We start from the raw sequence: 24,929 nt of genomic DNA, 5'->3' as shown, positions 1-24,929 counted from the left end.
CCACTTCGTTCCTGCTCACGATTAACCCAAACTCTTCCTCTTTCTGGAGTTTGCTGTCTCTCAGCTTCCCTGCAGTTTCCTCTTTGCTCCGAGCTGTAAGGTAAGCGTCTTCTGTGGTCATTTCTAAAACTTCTCCCTCCGTGGGTGGCCTAAGCTGTGGGGTGGGGAAGGGGGCTGAGAGCTTTCTGTGTAACACCAGTTCTGAGGCACTGACCCACAAGGGGAGGGCAGATGTGTACTTTGTTTTTGAAAAGCAGCCACTTTAGTACCCAAAGCAAAAACAAGTGCAGGCTGGAGTGTGTGAGCAGTGCGACTGTCCTCACATTCTCTAGCCGTGGCTCAGTGAGTAGCACTCTCGCCTCGAGTCAGAAAGTTGTCGGTTCAAGTCTTTCAGATGAGACGTTCAACCGAGACCCTGGGATCTTGCTGTGCGCAAATTGCTGCCACATTTCCCAACATTACAACAGTTGACTACACTTCACAAATACTTCATTGGCTGTAAAGCGTTTTGGGACGTCCTGAGGTCGTGAAAAGTGCGATATAAACGCAAGTCTTTCTTTCAAACTCCCCCCCTAACCCCTGCTCGGTGAACCGTTCCACCGCACAGGTCGGTGAAGCCTCTTTGCACGTTACGTCCCGTTAAAGAGCAAGTTATGTTCAACTGTTTTCCAAGAGGGGTGGGTGGGGATCGTTTTTATTTAAATGGATTTGGGGGAGTGGTCGAGAGGTCATGGCAGCTCTTGCAATTAATGAACTTTCATCCAACGACTTTTCTTGTGCTTCTGATGAATGTTCTGATATGTATGGTACGGGCCCCACAGACACCGACTCTCACTGGGGTGCGGGTCCCACGGACACCGACTCTCACTGGGGTGCGGGTCCCACGGACACCGACTCTCACTGGGGTGCGGGTCCCACGGACACCGACTCTCACTGGGGTGCGGGTCCCACGGACACCGACTCTCACTGGGGTGCGGGTCCCACGGACACCGACTCTCACTGGGGTGCGGGTCCCACGGACACCGACTCTCACTGGGGTGCGGGTCCCACGGACACTGACTCTCACTGGGGTACGGGCCCCACGGACACCGACTCTCACTGGGGTACGGGCCCCACAGACACCGACTCTCACTGGGGTGCGGGTCCCACGGACACCGACTCTCACTGGGGTGCGGGTCCCACGGACACCGACTCTCACTGGGGTGCGGGTCCCACGGACACCGACTCTCACTGGGGTGCGGGTCCCACGGACACCGACTCTCACTGGGGTGCGGGTCCCACGGACACCGACTCTCACTGGGGTGCGGGTCCCACGGACAGCGACTCTCACTGGGGTGCGGGTCCCACGGATACCGACTCTCACTGGGGTGCGGGTCCCACGGACACCGACTCTCACTGGGGTGCGGGTCCCCTCCAGGACTTTGTTCAAGGGTCCGTTCTTCATGTGTGAACCGGGACCGTGAGTATCAGTCAGCTGTTCAACTGTGAAGGGGGCTCCACGACTGAGCCCTGCCTGTTCCTCACCCGACACAAACACACATGCACACGCACACTCGCTCGCATTCACACGTATTCACATATGGACAAACTTTCCAGCAGGGTTTACTGGACAGTGATCAGGAGCAGGAACCCTGGCTGATTTCCTCTCTCTCTAACCCTAGGGTCACTGGACGGTGATTAGGGGCAGGAACCCTGGCTGATTTCCCCTCTCTCTAACCCTGGGGTCACTGGGGATATTTGTGGATTGTACCTCTAACCTGGTTGAGAGCAGTGGACTTGGCTCAGTTCCCTGGATGCGGTTGGACCACACAGGCCGGTGCATGGTCCAGCTGAGCTGCAGGGACGAGTTAGTAATTAGCAACAAAGAGTGAATGTTTTAAAGTGCCCAAATTCACTAAAAATGTTTTTTTTAGGGGAGGGAGTTGAGTCGTTTGTCCGTAAGCAAATGGGAAAACGTTTGTTCATTTTTGATGAAGTGGGCTAAATCAGTGGTGGAAACGTGATAAACGTCACCCTGTGTATCTTATCCCACTGTCAGCCACAACCCAAAGCCGTCCAGCCTTCCCCGCCCCACCACCCCACTGTTTGTTTGTCTGGTTTACATCAGTAGAGATACAGTCAGTGACACAGGGCGCTGGGGGGAGAGGGGTTACTGAGAGACAGTGTGAGGGAGAGGGATTAACATCAGTAGAGATACAGTCAGTAACACAGGGCGCTGGGGGAGAGGGGTTACTGAGAGACAGTGTGAGGGAGAGGGATTAACATCAGTAGAGATACAGTCAGTAACACAGGGCGCTGGGGGAGAGGGGTTACTGAGTGACAGTGTGAGGGAGAGGGATTAACATCAGTAGAGATACAGTCAGTAACACAGGGCGCTGGGAGGTTGGGGGGGGAGGGGGGGCTGGTGCGGGGGAGGAGCCATTACAGTAAAGTACTTGGAGCGCCATTTTATTGTGGAATTCCTAACTTGAGATGATGCTGGTCTGTGTTTACAGGGAATCCACAATGTCGGATCACGATGAAGATGAGGAGTTGTGGGATTCGCTGGGGAATTACCGTGCCAGGCTGACCTCTGTGATCGAACCCTACAGAATCACTCCTTACCTCAGACAGTGCAAAGTCATCAATCATGATGATGAGGAACAAATCTTTAACGACCCCAATCTCGTCATTCGAAAACGGAAAGTAGGTGGGTGCTGCGAGGGGAGTCAATAGCCTGTTGCACCAACCCGGCTGCATTATCACACCCCCCCCCCTTAGCCTCCTGTGTCCCTCAGTGTGTCAGCTGCGGCTCAGTGGGCAGCACTCTCGTCTCAGAGTCAGAACGTCATGGGTTCAAGTCCCACTCCAGAGACTTGAGCACGTAATCCAGGCCGACACTCCCCGGTGCCGGTACTGAGGGAGTGCTGCACTGTCGGAGGTGCCGTCTTTCGGATGAGACGTTAAACCGAGGCCCCGTCTGCCCTCTGAGGTGGATGTAAAAGATCCCACGGCCACTATTGGAAGAAGAGCAGGGGAGTTCTCCCCAGTGTCCTGGGGCCAATATTTATCTGTCAACCAACATTGCTAAAAAAAACAGCTTATCTGGTCATTATCAAGTTGCTGTTTGTGGGATCTTGCTGTGCACAAATTGGCTGCTGTGTTTCCTACATTACAACAGTGACTACGCTTCAAAAAGCGCTTCACTGCCAGCAAACCGCTTTGGGACGTCCTGAGGCGGTGATAGTCGCTATACAAATGCAAGCCTTTTCGATTCTGGGCTGGAACCCACAATCTCCTGAACCGATGGTGTGGTTTTGGTGACGTGACCTTGTGCCCATCGAGAAGCAGGTGGACACCAGCTCTGCCTTACAGCTGGTCGCAGATGTTCATTGGCAGGTCCTGGAGGTGAAAGGTTAGGCCCCGAGGGAGTGGGCACTGCCCGCGGGGAATGCTTACCATCTCCTTGATGCGTTTACAGGCATGCTGCTCGATATTCTCCAACGAACCGGCCGCAAGGGATACATTGCCTTCCTGGAGAGCCTGGAGCTGTACTATCCCGAGCTTTACCAGAGGATAACGGGACAGGATCCCACTCGCACCTTCTCCGTCATCCTCGGTAAGATAGAATGCCCCTAAAACTTCACCACCTCGTCTGGTTATCCAGTGCTCCCCTGGCCGGCCTCCCATCTCCCCCCCCCCCCCCCCCCCCCCCCCCTCCGTAAATTTCAGCTCATCCAAAACTCCGTCCCCGTATCCTAACTCGCACCAAGTCCCGGTCACCCATCACCCCCTGCGCTCTCTGACCTACATTGGCTCCAGGTCCGGGAACACCTCGATTTTAACATTCTCATCCTTGTTTTCAAATCCCCTCCATGGCCTCACCCCTCCCTATCTCTGTAACCTCCTCCAGCCCTATAACCCTCCGAGGTCTCTTCATTCCTCCAATTCTGGCCTCTTGCGCATCCCTGATTCCCACCATTGCTGGCTGTGCCTTCAGCCCTAAGCTCTGGAATTCCCTCCCTAAACCTCTCCGTCTCTCTACCTCTCCTTTTAAGACACTCTTTTAAATCTACCTCTTGGACCGAGCTTTAACGGGGGTCTTTCCATGTGTTTGCTCAGATGCTGGAGGAGAGTCAAGTCTAACCCAGCTCTTGATGGCAGAGGTCCAGAAACAGCAGCAGGCAGTGATCCAGGGCCACAGGAGGGTTCAAGACTTGACCATCGAGGCAACGAAGAAGGACGATCTCATCAAACAGCTGCAGGTTAAGGTCAGCGAGCTGCGGAAGCACCAGGAACGTTTCCGGAAGATGAGGGAGGAGCGGGACAACTACTGCGAGGAGCTGAAGACCTGCAAGGAGGAGAATTACAAGTGGGCCAAGGACTTTGCGATGCAGAGTGAAGCGAAGAACGTGGCACTGATGAAGAACAGGGATCTGCAGCTGGAGGTGGGTTGGAGCTTGGATACGAGCCTGTTGTGTATTTCCCATCAATCCCACTCCTTCCAGCGTCCCCATCCCCACGGATTCACCCCCCTCCCTCCCCGCCACCTTACTGTTCATCTCTTACTTTAAGAACAATAAATTCCTTCCTCCTACCTCCTTGTCCCTCAGCACTGGAATCATTCTAGTAAATCCCTTCTGCACCCTAATCTAAGGCCTTCACATCTTTCCTGAAGTGCGGTGCCCAGAACTGGACACAATACTCCAGTTGTGGCCGAACCAGTGTTTTATAAAGGTTCATCGTGCCTTCCATACTTTTGTACTCTATGCCTCTATTTATAAAGCCCAGGATCCCGTATGCTTTTTTAACTGCTTTCTCAACCTGCCCTGCCACTGTCAACGATTTCTGAACATATACCCCCAGATCTCTCTGTTCCTGTACCCCTTTTAGAGTTGTACCCTTTAGTTTATATTGCCTCTCCCTCGTTCTTCCTACCGAAATGTATCACTTCGCATTTTTCTGCCTTAAATTTCATCTGCCATGTGTCCGCCCATGCCACCAGCCTGTCTATATCCTCTTGAAGTCTATCACTATCCTCCTCACTGTTCACTGCCCTTCCAAGTTTTGTGTCATCTGCAAATTTTGAAATTGTTCCCTGTACACCCAAGTCCAAGTCCTTAATATATATCAAGAAAAGCAATGGTCCCAGCACTGACCCCTGGGGAACACCACTGTACACCTCCCTCCAGTCCGAAAAACAACCGTTCACCACTACTCTCTGTTTCCTGTCCCTTAGTCAATTCTGTATCCATGTTGCTACTGCCCCCTTTATTCCATGGGCCGCAATCTTGATGATAAGCCTACAGTGCGGCACTTTATCAATCGCCTTTTGAAAGTCCATATACACCACATCAACCGCACTGCCCTCATCTACCCTCTCTGTTACCTCATCAAAAAACTCTATCAAGTTAGTTAAACACAATTTGCCTTTAACAAATCCGTGCTGGCTTTCCCTAATCAATCCACACTTATCCAAGTGACTGTTGATTCTGTCCCGGATTATCGTTTCTAAAAGTTTCCCCACCACTGAGGTTAAACTGACTGGTCTATGTTTACTGGGTTTATCCTTACACCCTTTTTTGAACAAGGGTGTAAAATTTGCAATTCTCCTCTGGCACCACTCCCGTATCTACGGATGATTGGAAGATTATGGCCAGTACCTCCATAAATTCCACCCTCACTTCCCTCAGCAACCTAGGATGCATCCCATCCGGACCGGGTGACTTATCTACTTTAAGTACAGCTAGCCTTTCTATTACCTCCTCTTTATCAATTTTTAGCCCATCCAGTATCTCAACTATATCTTCCTTTTACTGAGACTGTGGCAGCATCTTCTTCCTTGGTAAAGACAGATGCAAAGTACTCATTTAGTACCTCGGCCATCCCCTCTGCCTTCATGAGTAGATCTCCTTTATGGTCCCTGATTGGCCCCATCCCTCCTCTTACTACTCGTTTATTGTTTACTTGCCTGTAGAAAACTTTTGGATTCCCTTTTATGTTGGACACCAGTCTATTCTCATACTCTCTCTTTGCCCCTCTTACTTCCTTTTTCACTTCCTCTCTGAACTTTCTATATTCAGCCTGGTTCTCACTTGCATTATCAACCTGACATCTGTCATACACCCCCTTTTTTCCATTTCATCTTACTCTATCTCTTTTGTCATCCAGGGAGCTCTGGCTTTAGTTGCCCTCCCTTTCTGCCTCGTGGGAATATATCCAGACTGTACCCGAACCATCTCCTCTTTAAAGGCCGCCCACTGTTCAGTTACAGTTTTGCCTGCCAATCTTTGATTCCAATTTACCCGAGTCAGATCTGCTCTCATCCCATTGAAATTGGCCCTCCTCCAATTGAGTATTTTTACTTTAGAGGGTCTGTGTCCTTTCCCATAGCTATTCTAAACTTTATGATACTATGATTGCTGTTCCCTAAATGCTCCCCCACTGACACTTGCTCCACTTGGCCCACCTCATTCCCTAGAACCAAGTCCAGCAATGCCTCCTTCCTCATTGGGCCAGAAACATACTGGTTAATAAAGTTCTCCTCAACACATTTCAAAAATTCCTCCCGCTCTATGCCCCTTATATTATTACTCTTATCCCAGTCTATATTAGGATAGTTGAATTCCCCAGTTATCACTACTCTATGGCTTTTGTACCTCTCTATAATTTCCTGCAAATTTGCTCCTTTATATCCTTCCCACTAGTTGGTGGCCTGTAGAATACACCCAGTAGTGTAATGGCACCTCTTTTATTTCTTAACTTTAACCAAATAGATTCTGTCCTTGACCCCTCCAGGACATCCCCTCTCTCCAGCACTGCAATATTCTCCTCAATCAATACTGCCAGCCCCCCGCCCTCCTTTCTTTCCTTCCCTATCTTTCCTGAACACCTTGTATCCAGGAATATTTAGACCCCAATCCTGCCCTTTTTTGAGCCAGGTCTCCACTATCGCCATGACATCATATTCCCATGTGGCTATTTGCGCCTGCAGCTCGCCAACCTTGTTTACTAGGCTTCGTGTGTTTACACACATGCACCGTAAACCAGTCTTAGACTTTCTTGTACTCTCACTTAGCCTGATCCCAGCTAATACTGTACTATTACTTGCTCTAGTGCTATCTTTGTCTCCCGATCCTTTGTGCCTCTTGTTTTTCCTTTCCAATGCTACATCTTGGTGCCCATCCCCCTGCTAAATTAGTTTAAACCCTCCCCCACAGCACTAGCGAACTTCCCCGCGAGGACGTTGGTCCCGGCTCCGTGTAAGTGCAACCCGTCCGGCAATGAACGAGACGACTTCCCAATAGAGGGGGGACTTGCCCTGAGGCACTTGTCCCTCACCTTCTGACTTTGACCCGGTGAAAATGAATCGTATGGGCTGAAGAATTGTAAATATTGCTGCAGATCGAGAAATTGAAGCACAGTCTAATGCTGGCGGAGGACGGATATAAGGTGGAACGGACGCATACCATGAAACTCAAACACGCCATGGAGCAGAGACCAAAGCAGGAGCTGATCTGGGAGATCCAGCGGGAAAACGACTTGCTCAAAGCAAGGATCCAGGAACTGGAGAGCCCCGTGCAGGTAATCACTGCCTGGGGCGAGAAGGGATCTTGCTTCCATTACTTTTCTTCCTCTGTTTCTTTCTGCTGATTTTACCCTCTAGCTCCTCTCCTCCTGAAGGTGCTGACTCTCGAGGTACTGTCCCATGGGCAGGGACATCACTTAGTCGCCTTACCCAAAATGGCGTTCTTCACGGGTGACTCCAGACGGCGACTGTCAAATGCAGAGGGAGTCATGGCTTTTTTAAAAATTTGTTTCGTGGGGTGTGGGCGTCGCTGGCGAGGCCGGCATTTATTGCCCATCCCTAATTGCGCTTGAGAAGGTGGTGGTGAGCCGCTGCAGTCCGTGCGGTGAAGGTTCGAAGGACCCGGTCCTGTTCTCACCTGAGATCCATTTCCTGGCCGGAGTCACTGGAAAACAATCTAGTTGATTTCCCCCTCCGTAGCCCAGTGGGAACTCGATTCCTGTCCTAGCTGAGCTCAGCACAGAGCGGAGACGGACCATTCTTGGTCTCCCATTTCTCAGCGTCACACCGGGTGGGGCATTTACCTGCTGAGCCTCTAGAATATTCTTTAAGTATTATGGGGCGACAACATTATTAGAGTTAAAGAGCTGAAGGGAGGGTGTCCTGCTCTGGGAAAAACTACTGGAGAAAACAGCAGCCCGTTTTCTGATACTTCCATGTAATCAGTTGCTATATAATTCACTCCACATAGACTTGCTTAACCTGTAAATTGTAAGCAAGAGGCAGGAACGAACTGCGATACCTGTCGAAAGATCTAATCTGCTTTTATTTGATCGTCGCACAAACTAAAGGTTGACAAAGTTGATGATAACAAGATGTACATCCAGATCCTGGAAGATGATCGGAGGACAGCACTGGAGGAACATCAAGAACTTGTCAACAGCATTTACAATCTACGCAAAGACCTCCGGGACGTAGAAGAACTGCGGGATAAGGTAGACATGTATCGTTATTCGTTCTCGAGATGTGGGCTTCGCTGGCAAGGCCGACATTTATGGCCCATCCCGAGTTGCCCTGAGAAAGTGGTGGTGAGCCGCCTTCTTGAACCACTGCTAGCGGGTTTGATACAAGTGAGTGGCCAACTTGAGTGAGCAGTTAAGAGTCAACCACGTTGGTGCGGGGACTGGAGTCACGTATAGGCCCAGACCGGGTAAGGACGGCAGGTTTCCTTCCCTCAGTGCTGCACTGGGAGTGTCAAGTCTCTGGAGTGGGGGCTCGAGCCTGCGACCTTCTGACTCCCGAGGCGAGAGAGCTACCCACTGAGCGACGGCTGATGTGCACACGCACACGCACGCGCAATCATTGGCAGAATTCATGGCACTGAAGATTCCAGAAATTGGAAATTCACAGTCCACTAGCCCATTGGTTCTATCGGGCCTGTGATGGAGCAGCCGGCCGGTGTCTGCCTGGATAGTGTTGGGATCTACATCCACAGACGTGAGGTCTGATTCCACATGGATGGTTGGAGAGACCCAGCTCCACCTCCTCGCCGCCCTCCACTCGCTTCGCGTTATCAGATTGTCCGACATTCAGTCTTTGAGCTGCAATGTCCTCTAGTTAAACGTTGGGAAGCCCGAAGCCGTTGTCTTCTGCCCCGGCACAAACTCCGTTCCCTCGCCACTGATTCTATCCCCCCCCCCCCCTCCCATCAGACCTAGGCCAAACCGGACTGCTCACAACTTGGCGTCCTGTACGACTCTGAGCTGAGGTTCTGGTCCAATATCCTCTCTGTCACCAAGGTCACCTACTCCCACCTCCGTAATATCGCCCGTCTCTGCCCCTGCCTCAGATTTGACTCTTCCATTGTTATCCTGGGCCTCCCATCCTCCACCCTCCATAAACTTCATCCAAAATCCTGTCGACCATATTGCGCAAAGTCCCGATCACCTGTCGCCCCAGTGACCTATATTGGCTCTTGGTCCCCCAACAACTCAAAATTAAAACTTTCAGCCTGGTGTTTAAATCCCTCCATGGCCTCGCCCTCCCTGTCCCTGCAGCCTCCTCCAGTCCTCGGCTGGGAACTCTCCATTCCTCTGACTCTGGCCTCGTGCAGCACCCACCCCCACCATTGGTGGCCGTGCCTTCAGCTGTCTAGGCCCCAAGCTCTGGAATTCCCTCTCTGACCCCCTCCCCCCTCCCTCTCCTCTTTCAAAGCCCCATTAAAATCCACCTCATTGTCCGAGCCTTTGGTCGCCCCTCCCTGTCTTAGTGTCCATGGTTTGATTGTGCGTCTGTGAAGCACTGTGTGGGACATGGCCCACAATCGGCCTCATTGGCCCTGGGTTGGGATGGGAAGGCCGTTTGCTCCCTAGGAATGGATTGGGAGAGGGATAATCAGCCAGGGTCCCTCCCCTTGTTAACTGCCTCCTGCGCCTAGGGAGAGGGCATGGAGTCGGCTTGGCTGTGATACTCCCTGTGGCTGAACAGCCAGTTGACATTCTCTTTCCCGGGTCTCGTTGGACAGATCCTGGAGCCATGGCCAACGTACCCAACCCCCATTCCTGGAGTCTGATTGTAACACTCCCAGCACTAAATCTGAGGTCGGTAGATTTTTGCGAGCCAAGGGTATTAAACGACACGAAGCCAAGGCGGGTAAATGGAGTTAGGATACACACATCAGCCATGATCTGATTGAATGGTGGAACAGGCTCGCGGGGCTGAATGGCCTTTTCCTTTGATCCCATGACCCAGCAGGGACCAGGGATAGTATTCCAGGACGCAATCCCACAGCAGGTTCCCTGTTCCTTCCTGATTCTAACTCTCGTCTTGTTCTCTCTCTTGTGCAGTACCTGGAGGAGAAGGAGGTGTTTGAGCTCCAGTGCACGACTCTGAGGAAGGACTCCCAGTTGTACAGGGATCGCATCGAGGCGATCCTGCAGCAGATGCAGGAGGTGGCGGCAGAGAGGGATCAGGTGATGAGAACAGACTTTGACCTTGGAAAACTGACGCTCATTATAATAATCTCGCTCGGCAGCTACCGGACAGGGTAACTGCGCGGAGACGAAGCCGCTGTGGTCCTGTGAAGTGCTCCATGGGGATACTGTGCTGTGGTGTAACAGTCACTGAGGCTGAGGAGCCGCGTCAAGTAGCGATGAGATGTGGGATTGTGTCTTCCCTCCCACCCACAAATCAACCAAAACCAGGCACGGTCCCAAGGGCAGGACAGGGTGGACAGTGTAGAGGGAGCTTTACTCTGTATCTAACCCTGTACCTGCCCTGAGAGTGTTTGATGGGACAGTGTAGAGGGAGCTTTACTCTGTATCTAACCCTGTACCTGCCCTGAGAGTGTTTGATGGGACAGTGTAGAGGGAGCTTTACTCTGTATCTAACCCTGTACCTGCCCTGGGAGTGTTTGATGGGACAGTGTAGAGGGAGCTTTACTCTGTATCTAACCCTGTACCTGCCCTGGGAGTGTTTGATGGGACAGTGTAGAGGGAGCTTTACTCTGTATCTAACCCTGTACCTGCCCTGAGAGTGTTTGATGGGACAGTGTAGAGGGAGCTTTACTCTGTATCTAACCCTGTACCTGCCCTGGGAGTGTTTGATGGGACAGTGTAGAGGGAGCTTTACTCTGTATCTAACCCTGTACCTGGTCTGGGAGTGTTTGATGGGACAGTGTAGAGGGAGCTTTACTCTGTATCTAACCCGTGCTGTACCTGCCCTTAGATTTGTTGCTATGGATCTGGGTCATATGAACATACGAATTAAGAGCAGGAGTAGGCCATCGATCAAACACTTTGGTCCCAGTCCCGGGAGCCTGATTTGGAATGCGGTTGGTGAGAATTGTACAATGTAGATTTGAATTCGATAAGATTCCACACAGGAGATTGTTCGGAAAAATGAAATCACATGGAATTGGAGGCAACGTATTGTCTTGGAGAGGGAATTGGTCAGGAGGTAGGAGACAGAGAGTGGGGATAATGGGAATGTTCTCAAATTGGCAGGATGTGACCAGTGGTGTCCCCCGGGGATCTGTACTGGGCCCACAGCTTCTCACTGTATTTATAAATGACTTGGATGATGGAATAGAGAGCCATATATCCAAGTTTGCTGACGACACTGAGTGAGGTGACCCAGTAAATAGTGTCGATGGGAGCAGAAAGTTGCAAAGGGACATTGATGGATTCAGTGAGGGGGCAAAACTGGGGCAAATGGAGATCAATGTGGGGAAGTGTGAGGTCACCCACTCTGGGCCTAAGAAAGAGAAATCAGAGTATTTTCTAAATGGTGAGAAGCTCGGAACTGTGGAGGAGCCGAGAGATTTAGGGATCCGTGTACAGAAATCACTAAAAACTAGTGGACAAGTACAAAAAATAATTATAAACAATTTTACAACACCAAGTTATAGTCCAGCAATTTTATTTTATTTTAAATTCACAAGCTTTCGGAGGCTTCCTCCTTCGTCAGGTGAACGAGGCTTCCTCCTTCGTCATTTTCACATGACGAAGGAGGAAGCCTCCGAAAGCTTGTGAATTTAAAATAAAATAAAATTGCTGGACTATAACTTGGTGTTGTAAAATTGTTTACAATTGTCAACCCCAGTCCATCACCGGCATCTCCACATCATAAAAAATAATTAAAACAGCGAATGGAATGTTAACCTTTATCCCAAGGGGGCTGGAATACAAAGGGGTGGAAGTGATGTTCCAGTTTATATAAAGCTCTGGTCAGACCCCATCTGGAGACTGTGTTCAGTTCTGGGCACCGCACCTCAGGAAGGATATATTGGCCTTGGAGGGGGTGCAGCGCAGATTCACCAGAATGATACCGGGGCTAAAAGGGTTAAATTACGAGGACAGGTTGCATAGACTGGGCTTGTATTCCCTCGAGTGTCGAAGATTAAGGGGTGATCTAATTGAGGTGTTTAAGATGATTAAAGGATTTGATAGGGTCGATAGAGAGAAACTATTTCCCCTGGGGGAGGGGAGTCCAGAACAAGGGGGCAGAACCTTAAAATTAGAGCCAGGCTGTTCAGGGGTGATGTCAGGAAGCACTTCATCACACAAAGGGGAGTGGGAATCTGAAACTCTCTTCCCCGAAAAGCTGTTGAGGCTGGGGGTCAATAGGAAATGTCAATACTGAGTGATGGATTTTTGTTAGGCGAGGGTATTCAGGGTTACAGAACCAGGGCGGGAAAGTGGAGTTAAGATACAGATCAACCACAATCAAATTGAGGAATTGAAAGGTTTACTCCTGTTCCTTTGTTCATCCCTGGTACCATTCTAGTGAATCTCCTCTGCACCCTCTCTAAGGCCTTGACATCCTTCCTAAAATGTGGTGCCCAGAATTGGACACAATCCAGCTGAGGCCTGACCAGTGATTTATAAAGATTTAGCATAACTTCCTTTTATACTCGGTGCCTCTATTAATCCCATGTGCTTTTTTCTTAAGCAGCCTTCTCAATCAGTCCTGCCGCCTTCAAAGATTTGTGTAGATGAACCCCCAGGTCTCTCTGTTCCTGAACCCCCTTTAAAATTCAGTGTGTCTCACTGGTACGCGCAGCGAGCTCTCACTTAGCGTCTCCATCTGCTCTCCCTTCTCGCTCACAGGCTCTGAAGTCGAGGGAGGAGTGCCACAAGCTGTACTCGCAGACTGTGCAACAGAAGGACGAGCACCGCAGGCAGATCCGTGAGCTGGGGGAGAGGGGCGACGAGCTGCAGATCGAGCTGTTCAGGAACGAGGAGCAGCTCCTGAGTCTGCAGGCCAAGCTCAAGAGGGTCAATCAGCTGCCAGTCATCTCGGTAACGTCCAGCTTACCTTTCCTATTCAGGCCTGCGGGGCTCAGCCTGCGGCTCGAGCGGGGCTCGGCCTGCGGCGTTCTGTTGAATGTGTATTGAGACGATGAAAATAAGTTGAGTTGAAATATTTGGAAACACGTTTGGTGATTAATTTCCCTCGACCTTTCTTGTTTTATTTTAGACTTCAGATTTTGATGAATTGTCACCCATAGGTTCCGAGGATGTGAGTCTCTGTTTTCATTTCATTAATTGGTGCAGAAATTGATCAGACGTTATTTTATTGTCCTGCCCTAAAACGGGTGTGTTTCTCCTTTGTGACCCCCCTCCCTCCACCCCCCCCCCCCGAAGGTGCTGACTGTCACTGAGGTGCAGTTCCACAGGCAGACACCGCCCCCTGGTGCCCATTCTCCATCTGTGAACCCAGACAGTGTGTTTCAGCAGGATATTCAGCTGTGAGGGCATCACAGACCAGCCGAAACTGGATCCCACCTTCACCCAAGACCCAATACATGTTCGCTCGCACTCATGCACGTGCACACAGATGCACACTTTCCCACACACATGTACACACTCACACCCACACACACGTGCGTATTTTCCAGTGGGGGGGCTCCCTGGTTAGTGATCGGGACCAGGAACCCCGACTGATTTATTCCCCCTCACTAACCCAGAGGTACTGAGGCCAATTCTAGTACCCCTTCAACCAGCCAATGTGGGAATGGAACAGATCAGAAATGGAAGGTGGGATCTTGCTGTGTCTCCGTCTCACATGGGGCTGTGTGTTTAGCATTAGTGCCGTAATGTCATGTCTACTTTTACAGTGAGGCACCAGGCAGGTCGAGCAGTATTTCACTGACGTTCTCTCTTTTATCAGATCACTGTTACAGGAATCCAGGATGAAGATCAGGCATCTGCCGATCGTGAGTTACATCAGTAATGCTTCATTTTTAAATTCAATGTAATACAGACAGTGCCAGGCCAACTCTCCGCACTGTCGGAGGGTCAGTGCTGAGGGAGCGCCGCACTGTCGGAGGGTCAGTGCTGAGGGAGCGCCGCACTGTCGGAGGGTCAGTGCTGAGGGAGCGCCGCACTGTCGGAGGGTCAGTGCTGAGGGAGCGCCGCACTGTCGGAGGGTCAGTACTGAGGGAGCGCCGCACTGTCGGAGGGTCAGTGCTGAGGGAGCGCCGCACTGTCGGGGTGCCATCTTTCGGATGGGACGTTAAACCGAGGCCCCATCTGCCCTCTCAGGTGGACATAAAAGATCCTACGGCCACTATTGGAAGAAGAGCCGGGGAGTTCTCCCCGATGTCCTGGGCCAATATTTGTCCCTCGAACAAAATCACTTTTTTAAAAAAAACAGATGATCTGGGTCATTATCTCATTGCTATTTGTGGGATCTTGCTGTGCGCAAATTGGCTGCCACGTTTCCTACATTACAACAGTGTCTACACTTCAAAAGTACTTCATTGGCTGTAAAGCGCTTTGGGACGTCCTGAGGTGGGGAGAGGCTCTATAGAAATGCAAATCCTTTTTTTCTTTCAATGAATTTGTTTTTGTGAGTTTCTTCCTGTCTCTCGCTGGGGTTCAGTTCTGCTGCTGCTAAGGTCAGTCACTGCTCCGACTGTGTAGCCGTTCGTCCTGTGTGAGCCTCAACTGTCGTTGTCAGGGAGCTGTTCCACTGTGGGAGCATCGCAGCAAAGCAAAGAGAGAGAGGGGGGCAGCAATTGGCCTCAGTGCCCCGCCCCCCTCCCGCCCAGGTTAGGGAGATGGACAATCTGCTGTTTCTGCTCCTGATCACCGCACAGTGACCCCTACTGGAAAGTGTGGACCACGTGCGATTGGCTGTGGTGTCTCCCTCACGGTTGAATATCCCGCGGGCACTCACCGCCTGAGCTCGCTCAAACACACGAAGAGTGGGTACGTCGGTGAGGTACCGTAAGTTGCCTGCACTCCCTGGAGAGTCTCGGGACCTTCAGAGTACGAGGGGAGACGGGGGGGGGGTGGAGAAACTGGGAGAGAGAAGCAGGAGCACTGACTCTGGTTGTGTTGTCTAAACTCTAGCCTGTGCCTTTCAGGATGTTGGACTTGGAGCACAGAGAACCTGAAGGACGTGGGCACAGAGCCACCCTCAGCAACTACTGGACACATGGGGACAAAGGCAGTAAGTTACCTTGTATTTACTGACCCAGCAACTACAGGCCAGTCAGTTTAACCTCAGTGGTGGGGAAACTTTTAGAAACGATAATCTGGGACAAAATTAACAGTCACTTGGACGAGTGTGGATTGATTAGGGAAAGCCAGCATGGATTTGTTAAAGGCAAATCGTGTTTAACTAACTTGATAGAGTTTTTTGATGAGGTAACAGAGAGGGTTGATGAGGGCAATGCAGTTGATGTGGTGTATATGGACTTTCAAAAAGCATTTGATAAAGTGCCACATGGTAGGCTTATCAAGATTGCGTCCCATGGAATAAAGGGGGCAGTAGCAACATGGATACAGAATTGACTAAGGGACAGGAAACAGAGAGTAGTGGTGAACGGTTGTTTTTCGGACTGGAGGGAGGTGTACAGTGGTGTTCCCCAGGGGTCAGTGCTGGGACCACTGCTGTTCTTGATATATATTAATGACTTGGACTTGGGTGTACAGGGCACAATTTCAAAATTTGCAGATGACACAAAACTTGGAAGTGTAGTGAACAGTGAGGAGGATAGTGATAGACTTCAAGAGGATATAGACAGGCTGGTGGAATGGGCAGACACGTGGCAGATGAAATTTAACGTAGTAAAATGCTAAGTGATACATTTCGGTAGGAAGAACGAGGAGAGGCAAAATAAACTAGAGGGCACAACTCTAAAAGGGGTACAGGAACAGAGAGATCTGGGGGTAAATGTGCACAAATCATTGAACGTGGCAGGGCAGGTTGAGAAAGCGGTTAAAAAAGCATACGGGATCCTGGGCTTTATAAATAGAGGCATAGAGTACAAAAGTATGGAAGTCATGGTGAACCTTTATAAAACACTGATTCGGCCACAACTGGAGTATTGTGTCCAGTCCTGGGCACCGCACTTTAGAAAAGATGTGAAGGCCTTAGAGAGGATGCAGAAGAGATTTACTAGAATGATTCCAGGAATGAGGGACTTTAGTTACGTGGATAGACTGGAGAAGCTGGGGTTGTTCTCCTTGGAACAGAGACGGTTGAGAGGAGATTTGATCGAGGTATTCAAAATCATGAAGGGTCTAGACAGAGTAGATAGAGAGAAACTGTTCCCATTGGCGGAAGGGTCAAGAACCAGAGGACACAGATTTAAGGTGATTGGCAAAAGAAACAAAAGGTGACATGAGGAAAAACTTTTTTACACAGCGAGTGGTTAGGATCTGGAATGCACTGCCCGAGGGGGTGGTGGAGGCAGATTCAATCATGGCCTTCAAAAGGGAACTGGATAAGAACTTGAAAGGAAAAGACTTGCAGGGCTATGGGGATAGGGCGGGGGAGTGGGACTAGCTGGATTGCTCTTGCAGAGAGCCGGCACGGACACCTTCTGTACTGCAACCTTTCTATGATTCTATGACCCTGCTCATCGTCCTATCCCACCTCATTTCTCCTGTCCATTCAATACTGGGATTTGTTAGAATTGCATGGAATTTACAGCACAAAAACAGGCCATTCGGCCCAACTGGTCTATCCCGGTGTTTATGCTCCACACGAGCCTCCTCCCTCCCTACTTCATCTCACCCTATCAGCATCTCCCTCTATTCCTTTCTCCCTCACGTGTTTATCTAGTTTCCCCTTAAATGTATCTACACTATTCACCTCAACTACTCCTTGTGGGAGCGAGTTCCACATTCTCACCGCTCTCTGGGTAAAGAAGTTTCTCCTGAATTCCCGATTGGATTTATTACTGACTCTCTTATATTTATGGCCCCTAGTTCTGGTCTCCCCCACAAGTGGAAACACCTTCTCCACATCTACCCTATCAAACCCTTTCATAATTTTAAAGACCTCGATCAGGTTCTAGAGAAAAGAGTCCCAGCCTAGAATCATAGACATTTACAACATGGAAACAGGCCCTTCGGCCCAACATGTCCATGTCGCCCAGTTTATACCACTAAGCTAGTCCCAATTGCCTGCACTTGGCCCATATCCCTCTATACCCATCTTACCCATGTAACTGTCCAAATGCTTTTTAAAAGACAAAATTGTACCCGCCTCTACTACTGCCTCTGGCAGCTCGTTCCAGACACTCACCACCCTTTGAGTGAAAAAATTGCCCCTCTGGACCCTTTTGTATCTCTCCCCTCTCACCTTAAATCTATGCCCCCTCTTTATAGACTCCCCTACCTTTGGGAAAAGATTTTGACTATCTACCTTATCCAAGCCCCTCATTATTTTATAGACTTCTATAAGATCACCCCTAAACCTCCTACTCTCCAGGGAAAAAAGTCTCAGTCTATCCAACCTCTCCCTATAAGTCAAACCATCAAGTCCCGGTAGCATCCTAGTAAATCTTTTCTGCGCTCTTTCTGGTTTAATAATATCCTTTCTATAATAGGGTGACCAGAACTGTACACAGTACTCCAAGTGTGGCCTTACCAATGTCTTGTACAACTTCAACAAGACATCCCAACTCCTGTATTCAATGTTCTGACCAATGAAACCAAGCATGCTGAATGCCTTCTTCACCACCCTATCCACCTGTGACTCCACTTTCAAGGAGCTATGAACCTGTACTCCTCGATCTCTTTGTTCTATAACTCTCCCCAACACCCTACCATTAACGGAGTAGGTCCTGGCCCGATTCGATTTACCAAAATGCATCACCTCACATTTATCTAAATTAAACTCCATCTGCCATTCATTGGCCCAATTTATCAAGATCCCGTTGCAATCCTAGATAACCTTCTTCACTGTCCACAATGCCACCAATCTTGGTGTCATCTGCAAACTTACTAACCATGCCTCCTAAATTCTCATCCAAATCATTAATATAAATAACAAATAACAGCGGACCCAGCACCGATCCCTGAGGTACACCGCTGGTCACAGGCCTCCAGTTTGAAAAACAACCCTCTACAACCACACTCTGTCTTCTGTCGTCAAGCCAATTTTGTATCCAATTGGCTACCTCACCTTGGATCCCATGAGATTTAACCTTATGTAACAACCTACCATGCGGTACCTTGTCAAAGGCTTTGCTAAAGTCCATGTAGACCACGTCTACTGCACAGCCCTCATCTATCTTCTTGGTTACCCCTTCAAAAAACTCAATCAAATTCGTGAGACATGATTTTCCACTCACAAAACCATGCTGACTGTTCCTAATCAGTCCCTGCCTCTCCAAATGCCTGTAGATCCTGTCTCTCAGAATACCCTCTAACAACTTACCCACTACAGATGTCAGGCTCACCGGTCTGTAGTTCCCAGGCTTTTCCCTGCCGCCCTTCTTAAACAAAGGCACAACATTTGCTACCCTCCAATCTTCAGGCACCTCACCTGTAGCTGTCGATGATTCAAATATCTCTGCTAGGGGACACGCAATTTCCTCCCTAACCTCCCATAACGTCCTGGGATACATTTCATCAGGTCCCGGAGATTTATCTACCTTGATGCGCGTTAAGCCTGTTCAATCTTTCCCAATAGTTGTAACCTCTCAGTTCTGGTATCATCCCAGTAAATCTTTTTTGCACCTTCTCCAGTGCCTCTATATCCTTTTTAAAATATGGAGACCAGAACTGTTCACTGATCCAAGTGTGGTCTAACCAAGGTTCTGTACAAGTTTAACATAACTTCTTTGCTTTTCAATTCTATCCCTCTAGAAATGAACCCCAGTACTTTGTTTGCATTTTTTATGGCTTTTAATGAATTGTGAATCTGTACCCCGAGATCCCTCTGCTCCTCTACCCCATTTAGACTCTTATTTTCCAAGGAGTATGTGGCCTCCTTATTCCTCCAGCTCACACTTATAGGCAAAGGTATTAAGGGTTACGGAACCAAGGCGGAATGATTGAGTTAAGATGCAGGTCAGCCCTGATCTAATTGAATGGCGGAACAGGCTGGAGGGGCTGAATGGCCTCCTCCTGATCCTATGTTCCTAATACTCACATATTGAACACAATTTGAACAGTTCTGTCTCCAGTTATATTTCTATTTTTCTATTCTTTTAATAAATTTGTAAATTCTGCAACTTTTTTTTAAAAAGTTATTTATTTCCCCACCCCAATTTTTACAAATATCGTTCATGGGATGTGGGCGTCACTGGCGAGGCCGGCATTTATTGCCCATCCCTAATTGCCCTTGAGAAGGTGGTGGTGAGCCGCCTTCTTGAACCACTGCAGTCCGTGTGGTGAAGGTTCTCCCACAGTGCTGTTAGGAAGGGAGTTCCAGGATTTTGACCCAGCGACGATGAAGGAACGGCGATATATTTCCAAGTCGGGATGGTGTGTGACTTGGAGGGGAACGTGCAGGTGGTGTTGTTCCCATGCGCCTGCTGCTCTTGTCCTTCTAGGTGGTAGAGGTCGCGGGTTTGGGAGGTGCTGTCGGAGGAGCCTTGGCGAGTTGCTGCCGTGCGTCCTGTGCCTCGCCCTCGTGGTCACGCCTTGGTTTGTGAGCCCAGAGAGTGCACATTAGCAGGCTGGTTAACCTCGCCCGATGGGAGTGACTGGGGGAGGGGGTCGTGCTCCTTGACCTGACCTTGACTCCTTTTCACCCCTTTCACAGCTGCTGGCAGTTACCTCCGAGGAGCAGTCGGAGGTGAAGAGCAGCAGGTGGAGAATGAAGAAAAGCTTTGAAGACTACAGAAGGTAGTCTCTGCCGTGAAAAATAAAAATGTTTAGAAATTTGGTGAATCTTATCGACCCGCCGAACCCTCTCCCCGTCTGTCCATCCGTCTCTTATATCGAAAAAAAAATGTCTTGGGGCATTTCCTCCACTCACCCTTCTGTCTCTTCGTCTGTCTCTTCGTCTGTCTCTTCGTCTGTCTCTTCGTCTGTCTCTTCGTCTGTCTCTTCGTCTGTCTCTTCGTCTGTCTCTTCGTCTGTCTCTTTGTCTGTCTCTTTGTCTGTCTCTCTGTCTCTCTCTGTCTCTCTCTGTCTCTCTCTGTCTCTCTCTGTCTCTCTCTCTCTCTGTGTCTGTCTGTCTGTGTCTCTCTGTCTGTCTGTCTCTGTCTGTCTGTCTGTCTGTCTCTCTCTCTCTCTCTCTGTGTCTGTCTGTATATTTGTCCATTGGGGAGAGGATGTGTTTAAAACTGATGATGAGAAGGGTCCTCATCAAATCCTGAATCTAAATTCTTTTTGTCTCTTCAAAAAAACCTGTTTGAACAGGAAGCGTGCGATCAGGCTGAATAAACAGGAGAGAGATCGGGAGAAGGAAAACTGGGAGAACACAACGGGGAGCGAGAATACCGACTCGGACTTCTCCGAGGGGGAAGGGAAGAGCGAGGTCGGGAGATGAGCTGCCCGGAACCTGGAGACGCGGGAACCCCCATCGCTCTGCCCTCTCAGGTGTACGTAGAAGATCCCACGGCCAGTACTGGAAGAAGAGCAGGGGAGATCTCCCTGGTGTCCTGGAGCCAATGTCTATCCCTCAGCAAACATCAATAAAAAAAGATTATCCGGTCATTATCACGTTGCTGTTTGTGGGATCTTGCTGTGCGCCAACAACTTGCATTCACAAAATGCCTTCAATGTAGTAAAACGTCCCAAGGCTCTTCACAGGGGCGTAAATCAAACAGAATTTCACACCCGACATAAAGGTGCGGGGTTCATCTATTGGGGGGGGGGGGGGGTTACAGGTGGGAGATAAACCCTTAATTAATTAATTAAAGGGTTTAACGTGTCACAACGGCAGAGGAAGGAATTCCATTTGAGTATCTGTGCACCAGCCTCCCACTGCAAAACTTCAGGACCTTAATATCTGCGTCTCTCTCTCTCTGTCTGTCTTTTGTTCTTTCTGTCCTTTCTCTCTCTCTCTCTCTTCATCACTGTCTGTTTCTCCCTCGCTTTTTTTCTCCATCTCTCCCTCCCTCCCTCTCTGTGTCTCTGCCCCTCGTTCTCTCTGTCCCTCGCTTTATTCTTTTCTCTTGGTGACGGCCTGTCTGGTTTATTTTTTGGGCGGGAGTCCCTCACTCGGCCATTAGCCACATTGGGACTATGTCCAGTGACCCAGAGGGGCAGCGTGTAAAACCTGCAGCTCCGCTGATCTGAGCAGCAGGTGGCAGAATTGTCAAATGAAAAGCTGCTCAGATCACTGCTGGGTGCTGGAGATTGAATAACTCAGTAACTGGGAGCAGCAGTGAATTACCCTCCTCGAGCCCCCTCCTCCTCGAGCCCCCTCCCCCCCCAGCCCCATCCCCACAGCCACTGTTTCGAAGAAGAGCAGGGGGGAGTTCTCCCCGGTGTCCTGGGCCAATATTTATCCCTCAACCAACATCACTAAAAACAGATCATCTGATCATTTATCTCATTGCTGTTTGTGGGATCTTGCTGTGCGCAAATTGGCTGCTGCGTTTCCTACATCACAACAGTGACTACACTTCAAAAGCTGTAAAGCGCTTTGAGACATCCTGAGGTCATGAAAGGTGCTTTATAAATGCAAGTCTTTGTCTCTTTTTCTCTGCTTCTTATCCATATCACCTCTCTGTTTTCTATTTGTCTCTCTCCTTTTCTCTGTCTCTTTCTCTGTGTGTGTCTCTCTCTCTGTCTCCTTTTCTCTGTCTCTCTGTTTCTGTCTGTCAATCACACACTCTCTCTCTCTCTCCCCTTTTCTCTCTCTCTGTCTCCCTCTCTGTGTCTCTCTGTTTCTGTCTGTCCCTCTCACTGTCTGTCTCCCTCACTGTGTGTCTCTCTTGCTGTCTCTATGTGTATCTGTCTCTGTCTCTCTCTTTTTCTCCCCCCCCCCCCCCCCCCCACAATCATGAAGCTGTGGGACCCCCCCTCACTGCTCTCATCCTTATTCCCTTTTGCTTGTGTCAACATGGAACCCGCACAGACTCGAAGAGCCCCTTTTGGTTTTTAGTTTATTCCGGGCGCTGCTTCTCGCTCTACAATGTTGTTACACTATCTGTAAATTCAGACAAATAAAATACTCTTCCGAAAGTTTAATGGTTCACCAGGTTTCGTACCGAGACCATGCTCCCTGTCGAATGTCAGTCGGAGCCAGGTGAGGCAGGGAGATGGGTGAGGCCTGGCACCAAGTGTCTGATCTCGGGTGGGCTGTAACCGAGGCGAGACCCACCTGCCCTAGTGTCGGCTGTGCCTCAGTTCGTCATTCTCTCGCCTCTGAGTCAGGAGGTCGTGGGTTCGAGTCCCCCCTCCGGAAAACCAGGATGAGAATCTTAAAATCAAGGCGTTGCCGGACCGGGAGCCAGTGTGAAGCATCAGAGGGTTTGTGCGAAGAATTATGGCCTAGTTTGTTGACAAAATGTCTGGTTTAAGTTGCCGTTATTCTGTGTACGGTGTGATGTTTATAACTGTGTCTTATCTTTCACTGATGATAAATTCAATGTATTCTAAAGAATGTGGTGCGACATTGCCACCTTCTGGTGTAGTAACGTATGACGTGACAATAAACTCATCTCACACATTCAGGCTCCAAATTGTAAACACAGACTTAGTTTAAATTTTTTTTAAAATTAATTCTCGAGATGTGGGTGTCGCTGGGAAGGCCGACATTTATTGCCCCTCCCCAGGTAGAGCGTTTGATAACAACTGAGAGTCTTGCTGGGCCACTTCAGAGAACAGTTAAAGAGTCAACCACGTTGGTGCAGGACTGGAGCTTTTTATTTCCCAATTTTTAAAAACTGAGTTCAAAATCCTCAAACTGCCCACAGTGGGATTTGGACTGACATTCTCCGGATTATTGGTCCAGTAACACGACCTTGTTTTCATTAGAAACTTGATCCAGGTCTTTAAAATGTAGCTGGAAAACGGCTATTTTCGTTGGACCGTGAGCAGAAAAACTAAAATTAACACGCGGCTAACATTAAGGAGCCCCCTCACGAGACTGGAGATTAGAAGAAACTTTTATTCCCACAGAGCAGTGGGCCAGACTCCCAGTAACAGCGGCTGAGGATGAGACCACAACTGCTTCAAATAGGAGCTGAATAAACATCTGGTTGGGAAGAGAGTTGTTCGTTACACGGAGAGATGGTCAAATACTCCAGGCACGTGATTCTGTGCTTGACGGGGCAGGGAGAGGAGCAGTGACTGTTCTCTGGAGGGAGGGGAGGGGAGAGGAGAGCGGAAGGAGGCGAACGAGGGGAGTGGAGGGAGCTGGGGAGGGCCAGACAAAGGGGAGAAACTCACAAAACAAATTAATTGAAAGCCCTTGCATTTATACAGTGCCTTTCACATTCTCAGGACGCCCCAAAGCGCTTTACAGCCAATGAAGTACATTGTGAAGTGTGGTCACTGTTGTAATGGAGGCAACGTGGCAGCCAATTTGCGCACAGCAAGATCCCACAAACAATAATGTGATAATGACTGGATAATCTTTTTTTAGTGATGTTGGTTGAGGGATAAATATTGGCCCCAGGACACCAGGGAGAACTCCCCTGCTCTTCTTTGAAATAGTGGCCATGGGATCTTTTACATCCACCTGAGAGGGCAGACGGGGCCTCAATTTAATGTCTCATCTGAAAGACGGCACCTCCGACAGTGCAGCACTCCCTCAGTGCTGACCCTCCGACAGTGCAGCGCTCCCTCAGACCTGACCCTCCGACAGTGCAGCGCTCCCTCAGTACTGACCCTCCTACAGGGCAGCGCTCCCTCAGTACTGACCCTCCGACAGTGCGGGTCTCCCTCAGTACTAACCCTCCAACAGCGCAGCGCTCCCTCAGTACTGACCCTCCGACAGTGCAGCGCTCCCTCAGTGCTGACCCTCCGACAGTGCAGCGCTCCCTCAGTGCTGACCCTCCGACAGTGCAGCGCTCCCTCAGTGCTGACCCTCCGACAGTGCAGCGCTCCCTCAGTGCTGACCCTCCGACAGTGCAGCGCTCCCTCAGTGCTGACTCTCCGACAGTGCAGCGCTCCCTCAGTACTGACCCTCCGACAGTGCAGCGCTCCCTCAGTACTGCACTGGGAGTGTCGGCCTGGGGCATGGGCTCAAGTCACTAGGGGAGGGGGGAATGAAACTATAACTCAGTCCTATGATATGGGTAACGCTGGGATTTATCAAATTGTTTTTCAGGGAGTCCCTGCCAACGTTGGAACACACAAGTAGCAGAAGCTTGGGAGGACTTCCCAATCCCGAACCCCCTCCTGTGTGTCTGGCGAGGATTGGTTCCTTTCTGGCTGCAGTCTGTTCTCTTGGGGGTTTGGTCTTGACTGAAATTGTCCTTTGTTTAATGTTTGGCCCGATACTGGATTTAATAATGATTTTTGGGAATCTTTACCAAAGGCCAAAAGTTATTAAACAAGTAAAATCTTCAGGACTGGGAAAGAGTAGCCACGTAAGACAGAGAGGCCCAGATCTCGGGCAGAGGAACAGTACACAGTGGGTAAAAGGGAACGGTTCACTCCCGCCTGGGACTGTACGGCCCGTGTGTGTCTCAGTGTCAGCTCCTGTACATTGTACAGCACACAGGGGGTAAAAGGGAACGATTCACTCCTGTCTGGGACTGTTCAGCCCG

General features: G+C 49.8%; 1 protein-coding gene across 3 annotated transcripts; it reads left to right on the top strand.

The window, feature by feature from the left end:
• The first annotated feature begins 1 nt into the window (after position 1).
• card9 (caspase recruitment domain family, member 9) lies at positions 2 to 20,922 on the top strand. 3 transcript variants are annotated; one of them, XM_067969987.1, is made up of 13 exons: positions 5 to 100; positions 2,496 to 2,689; positions 3,461 to 3,598; positions 4,102 to 4,427; positions 7,384 to 7,563; positions 8,359 to 8,502; positions 10,354 to 10,479; positions 13,117 to 13,308; positions 13,487 to 13,528; positions 14,180 to 14,225; positions 15,381 to 15,466; positions 20,021 to 20,103; positions 20,623 to 20,922. In XM_067969987.1, exons 2-13 carry the CDS (start codon positions 2,506 to 2,508, stop codon positions 20,750 to 20,752), a joined length of 1,677 nt encoding a protein of 558 aa, XP_067826088.1. In that variant the 5' UTR covers positions 5 to 100; positions 2,496 to 2,505; the 3' UTR covers positions 20,753 to 20,922. The 3 variants fall into 3 exon arrangements, with proteins under 3 accessions (XP_067826090.1, XP_067826088.1, XP_067826089.1); XM_067969989.1 differs by lacking the exon at positions 20,021 to 20,103 and having other exon boundaries at positions 2 to 100; positions 20,623 to 20,735; XM_067969988.1 differs by lacking the exon at positions 13,487 to 13,528.
• Positions 20,923 to 24,929: the final 4,007 nt, after the last annotated feature.

This window comes from Heptranchias perlo, chromosome 31, assembly GCF_035084215.1.
Source record: "Heptranchias perlo isolate sHepPer1 chromosome 31, sHepPer1.hap1, whole genome shotgun sequence".
NCBI lineage: Eukaryota > Metazoa > Chordata > Chondrichthyes > Hexanchiformes > Hexanchidae > Heptranchias > Heptranchias perlo.
This window is presented reverse-complemented; position numbering and strand designations above follow the sequence as displayed.

Excerpts from the sequence above, each read along its gene's own strand:
- card9 (XM_067969987.1), top strand. The coding sequence starts at position 2,506 with ATGTCGGATCACGATGAAGATGAGGAGTTGTGGGATTCGCTGGGGAAT. Across the intron at positions 10,480-13,116 it reads TGGCGGCAGAGAGGGATCAG|GCTCTGAAGTCGAGGGAGGA; the intron begins GTGATGAGAACA and ends TCTCGCTCACAG. Across the intron at positions 20,104-20,622 it reads AGCTTTGAAGACTACAGAAG|GAAGCGTGCGATCAGGCTGA; the intron begins GTAGTCTCTGCC and ends CTGTTTGAACAG.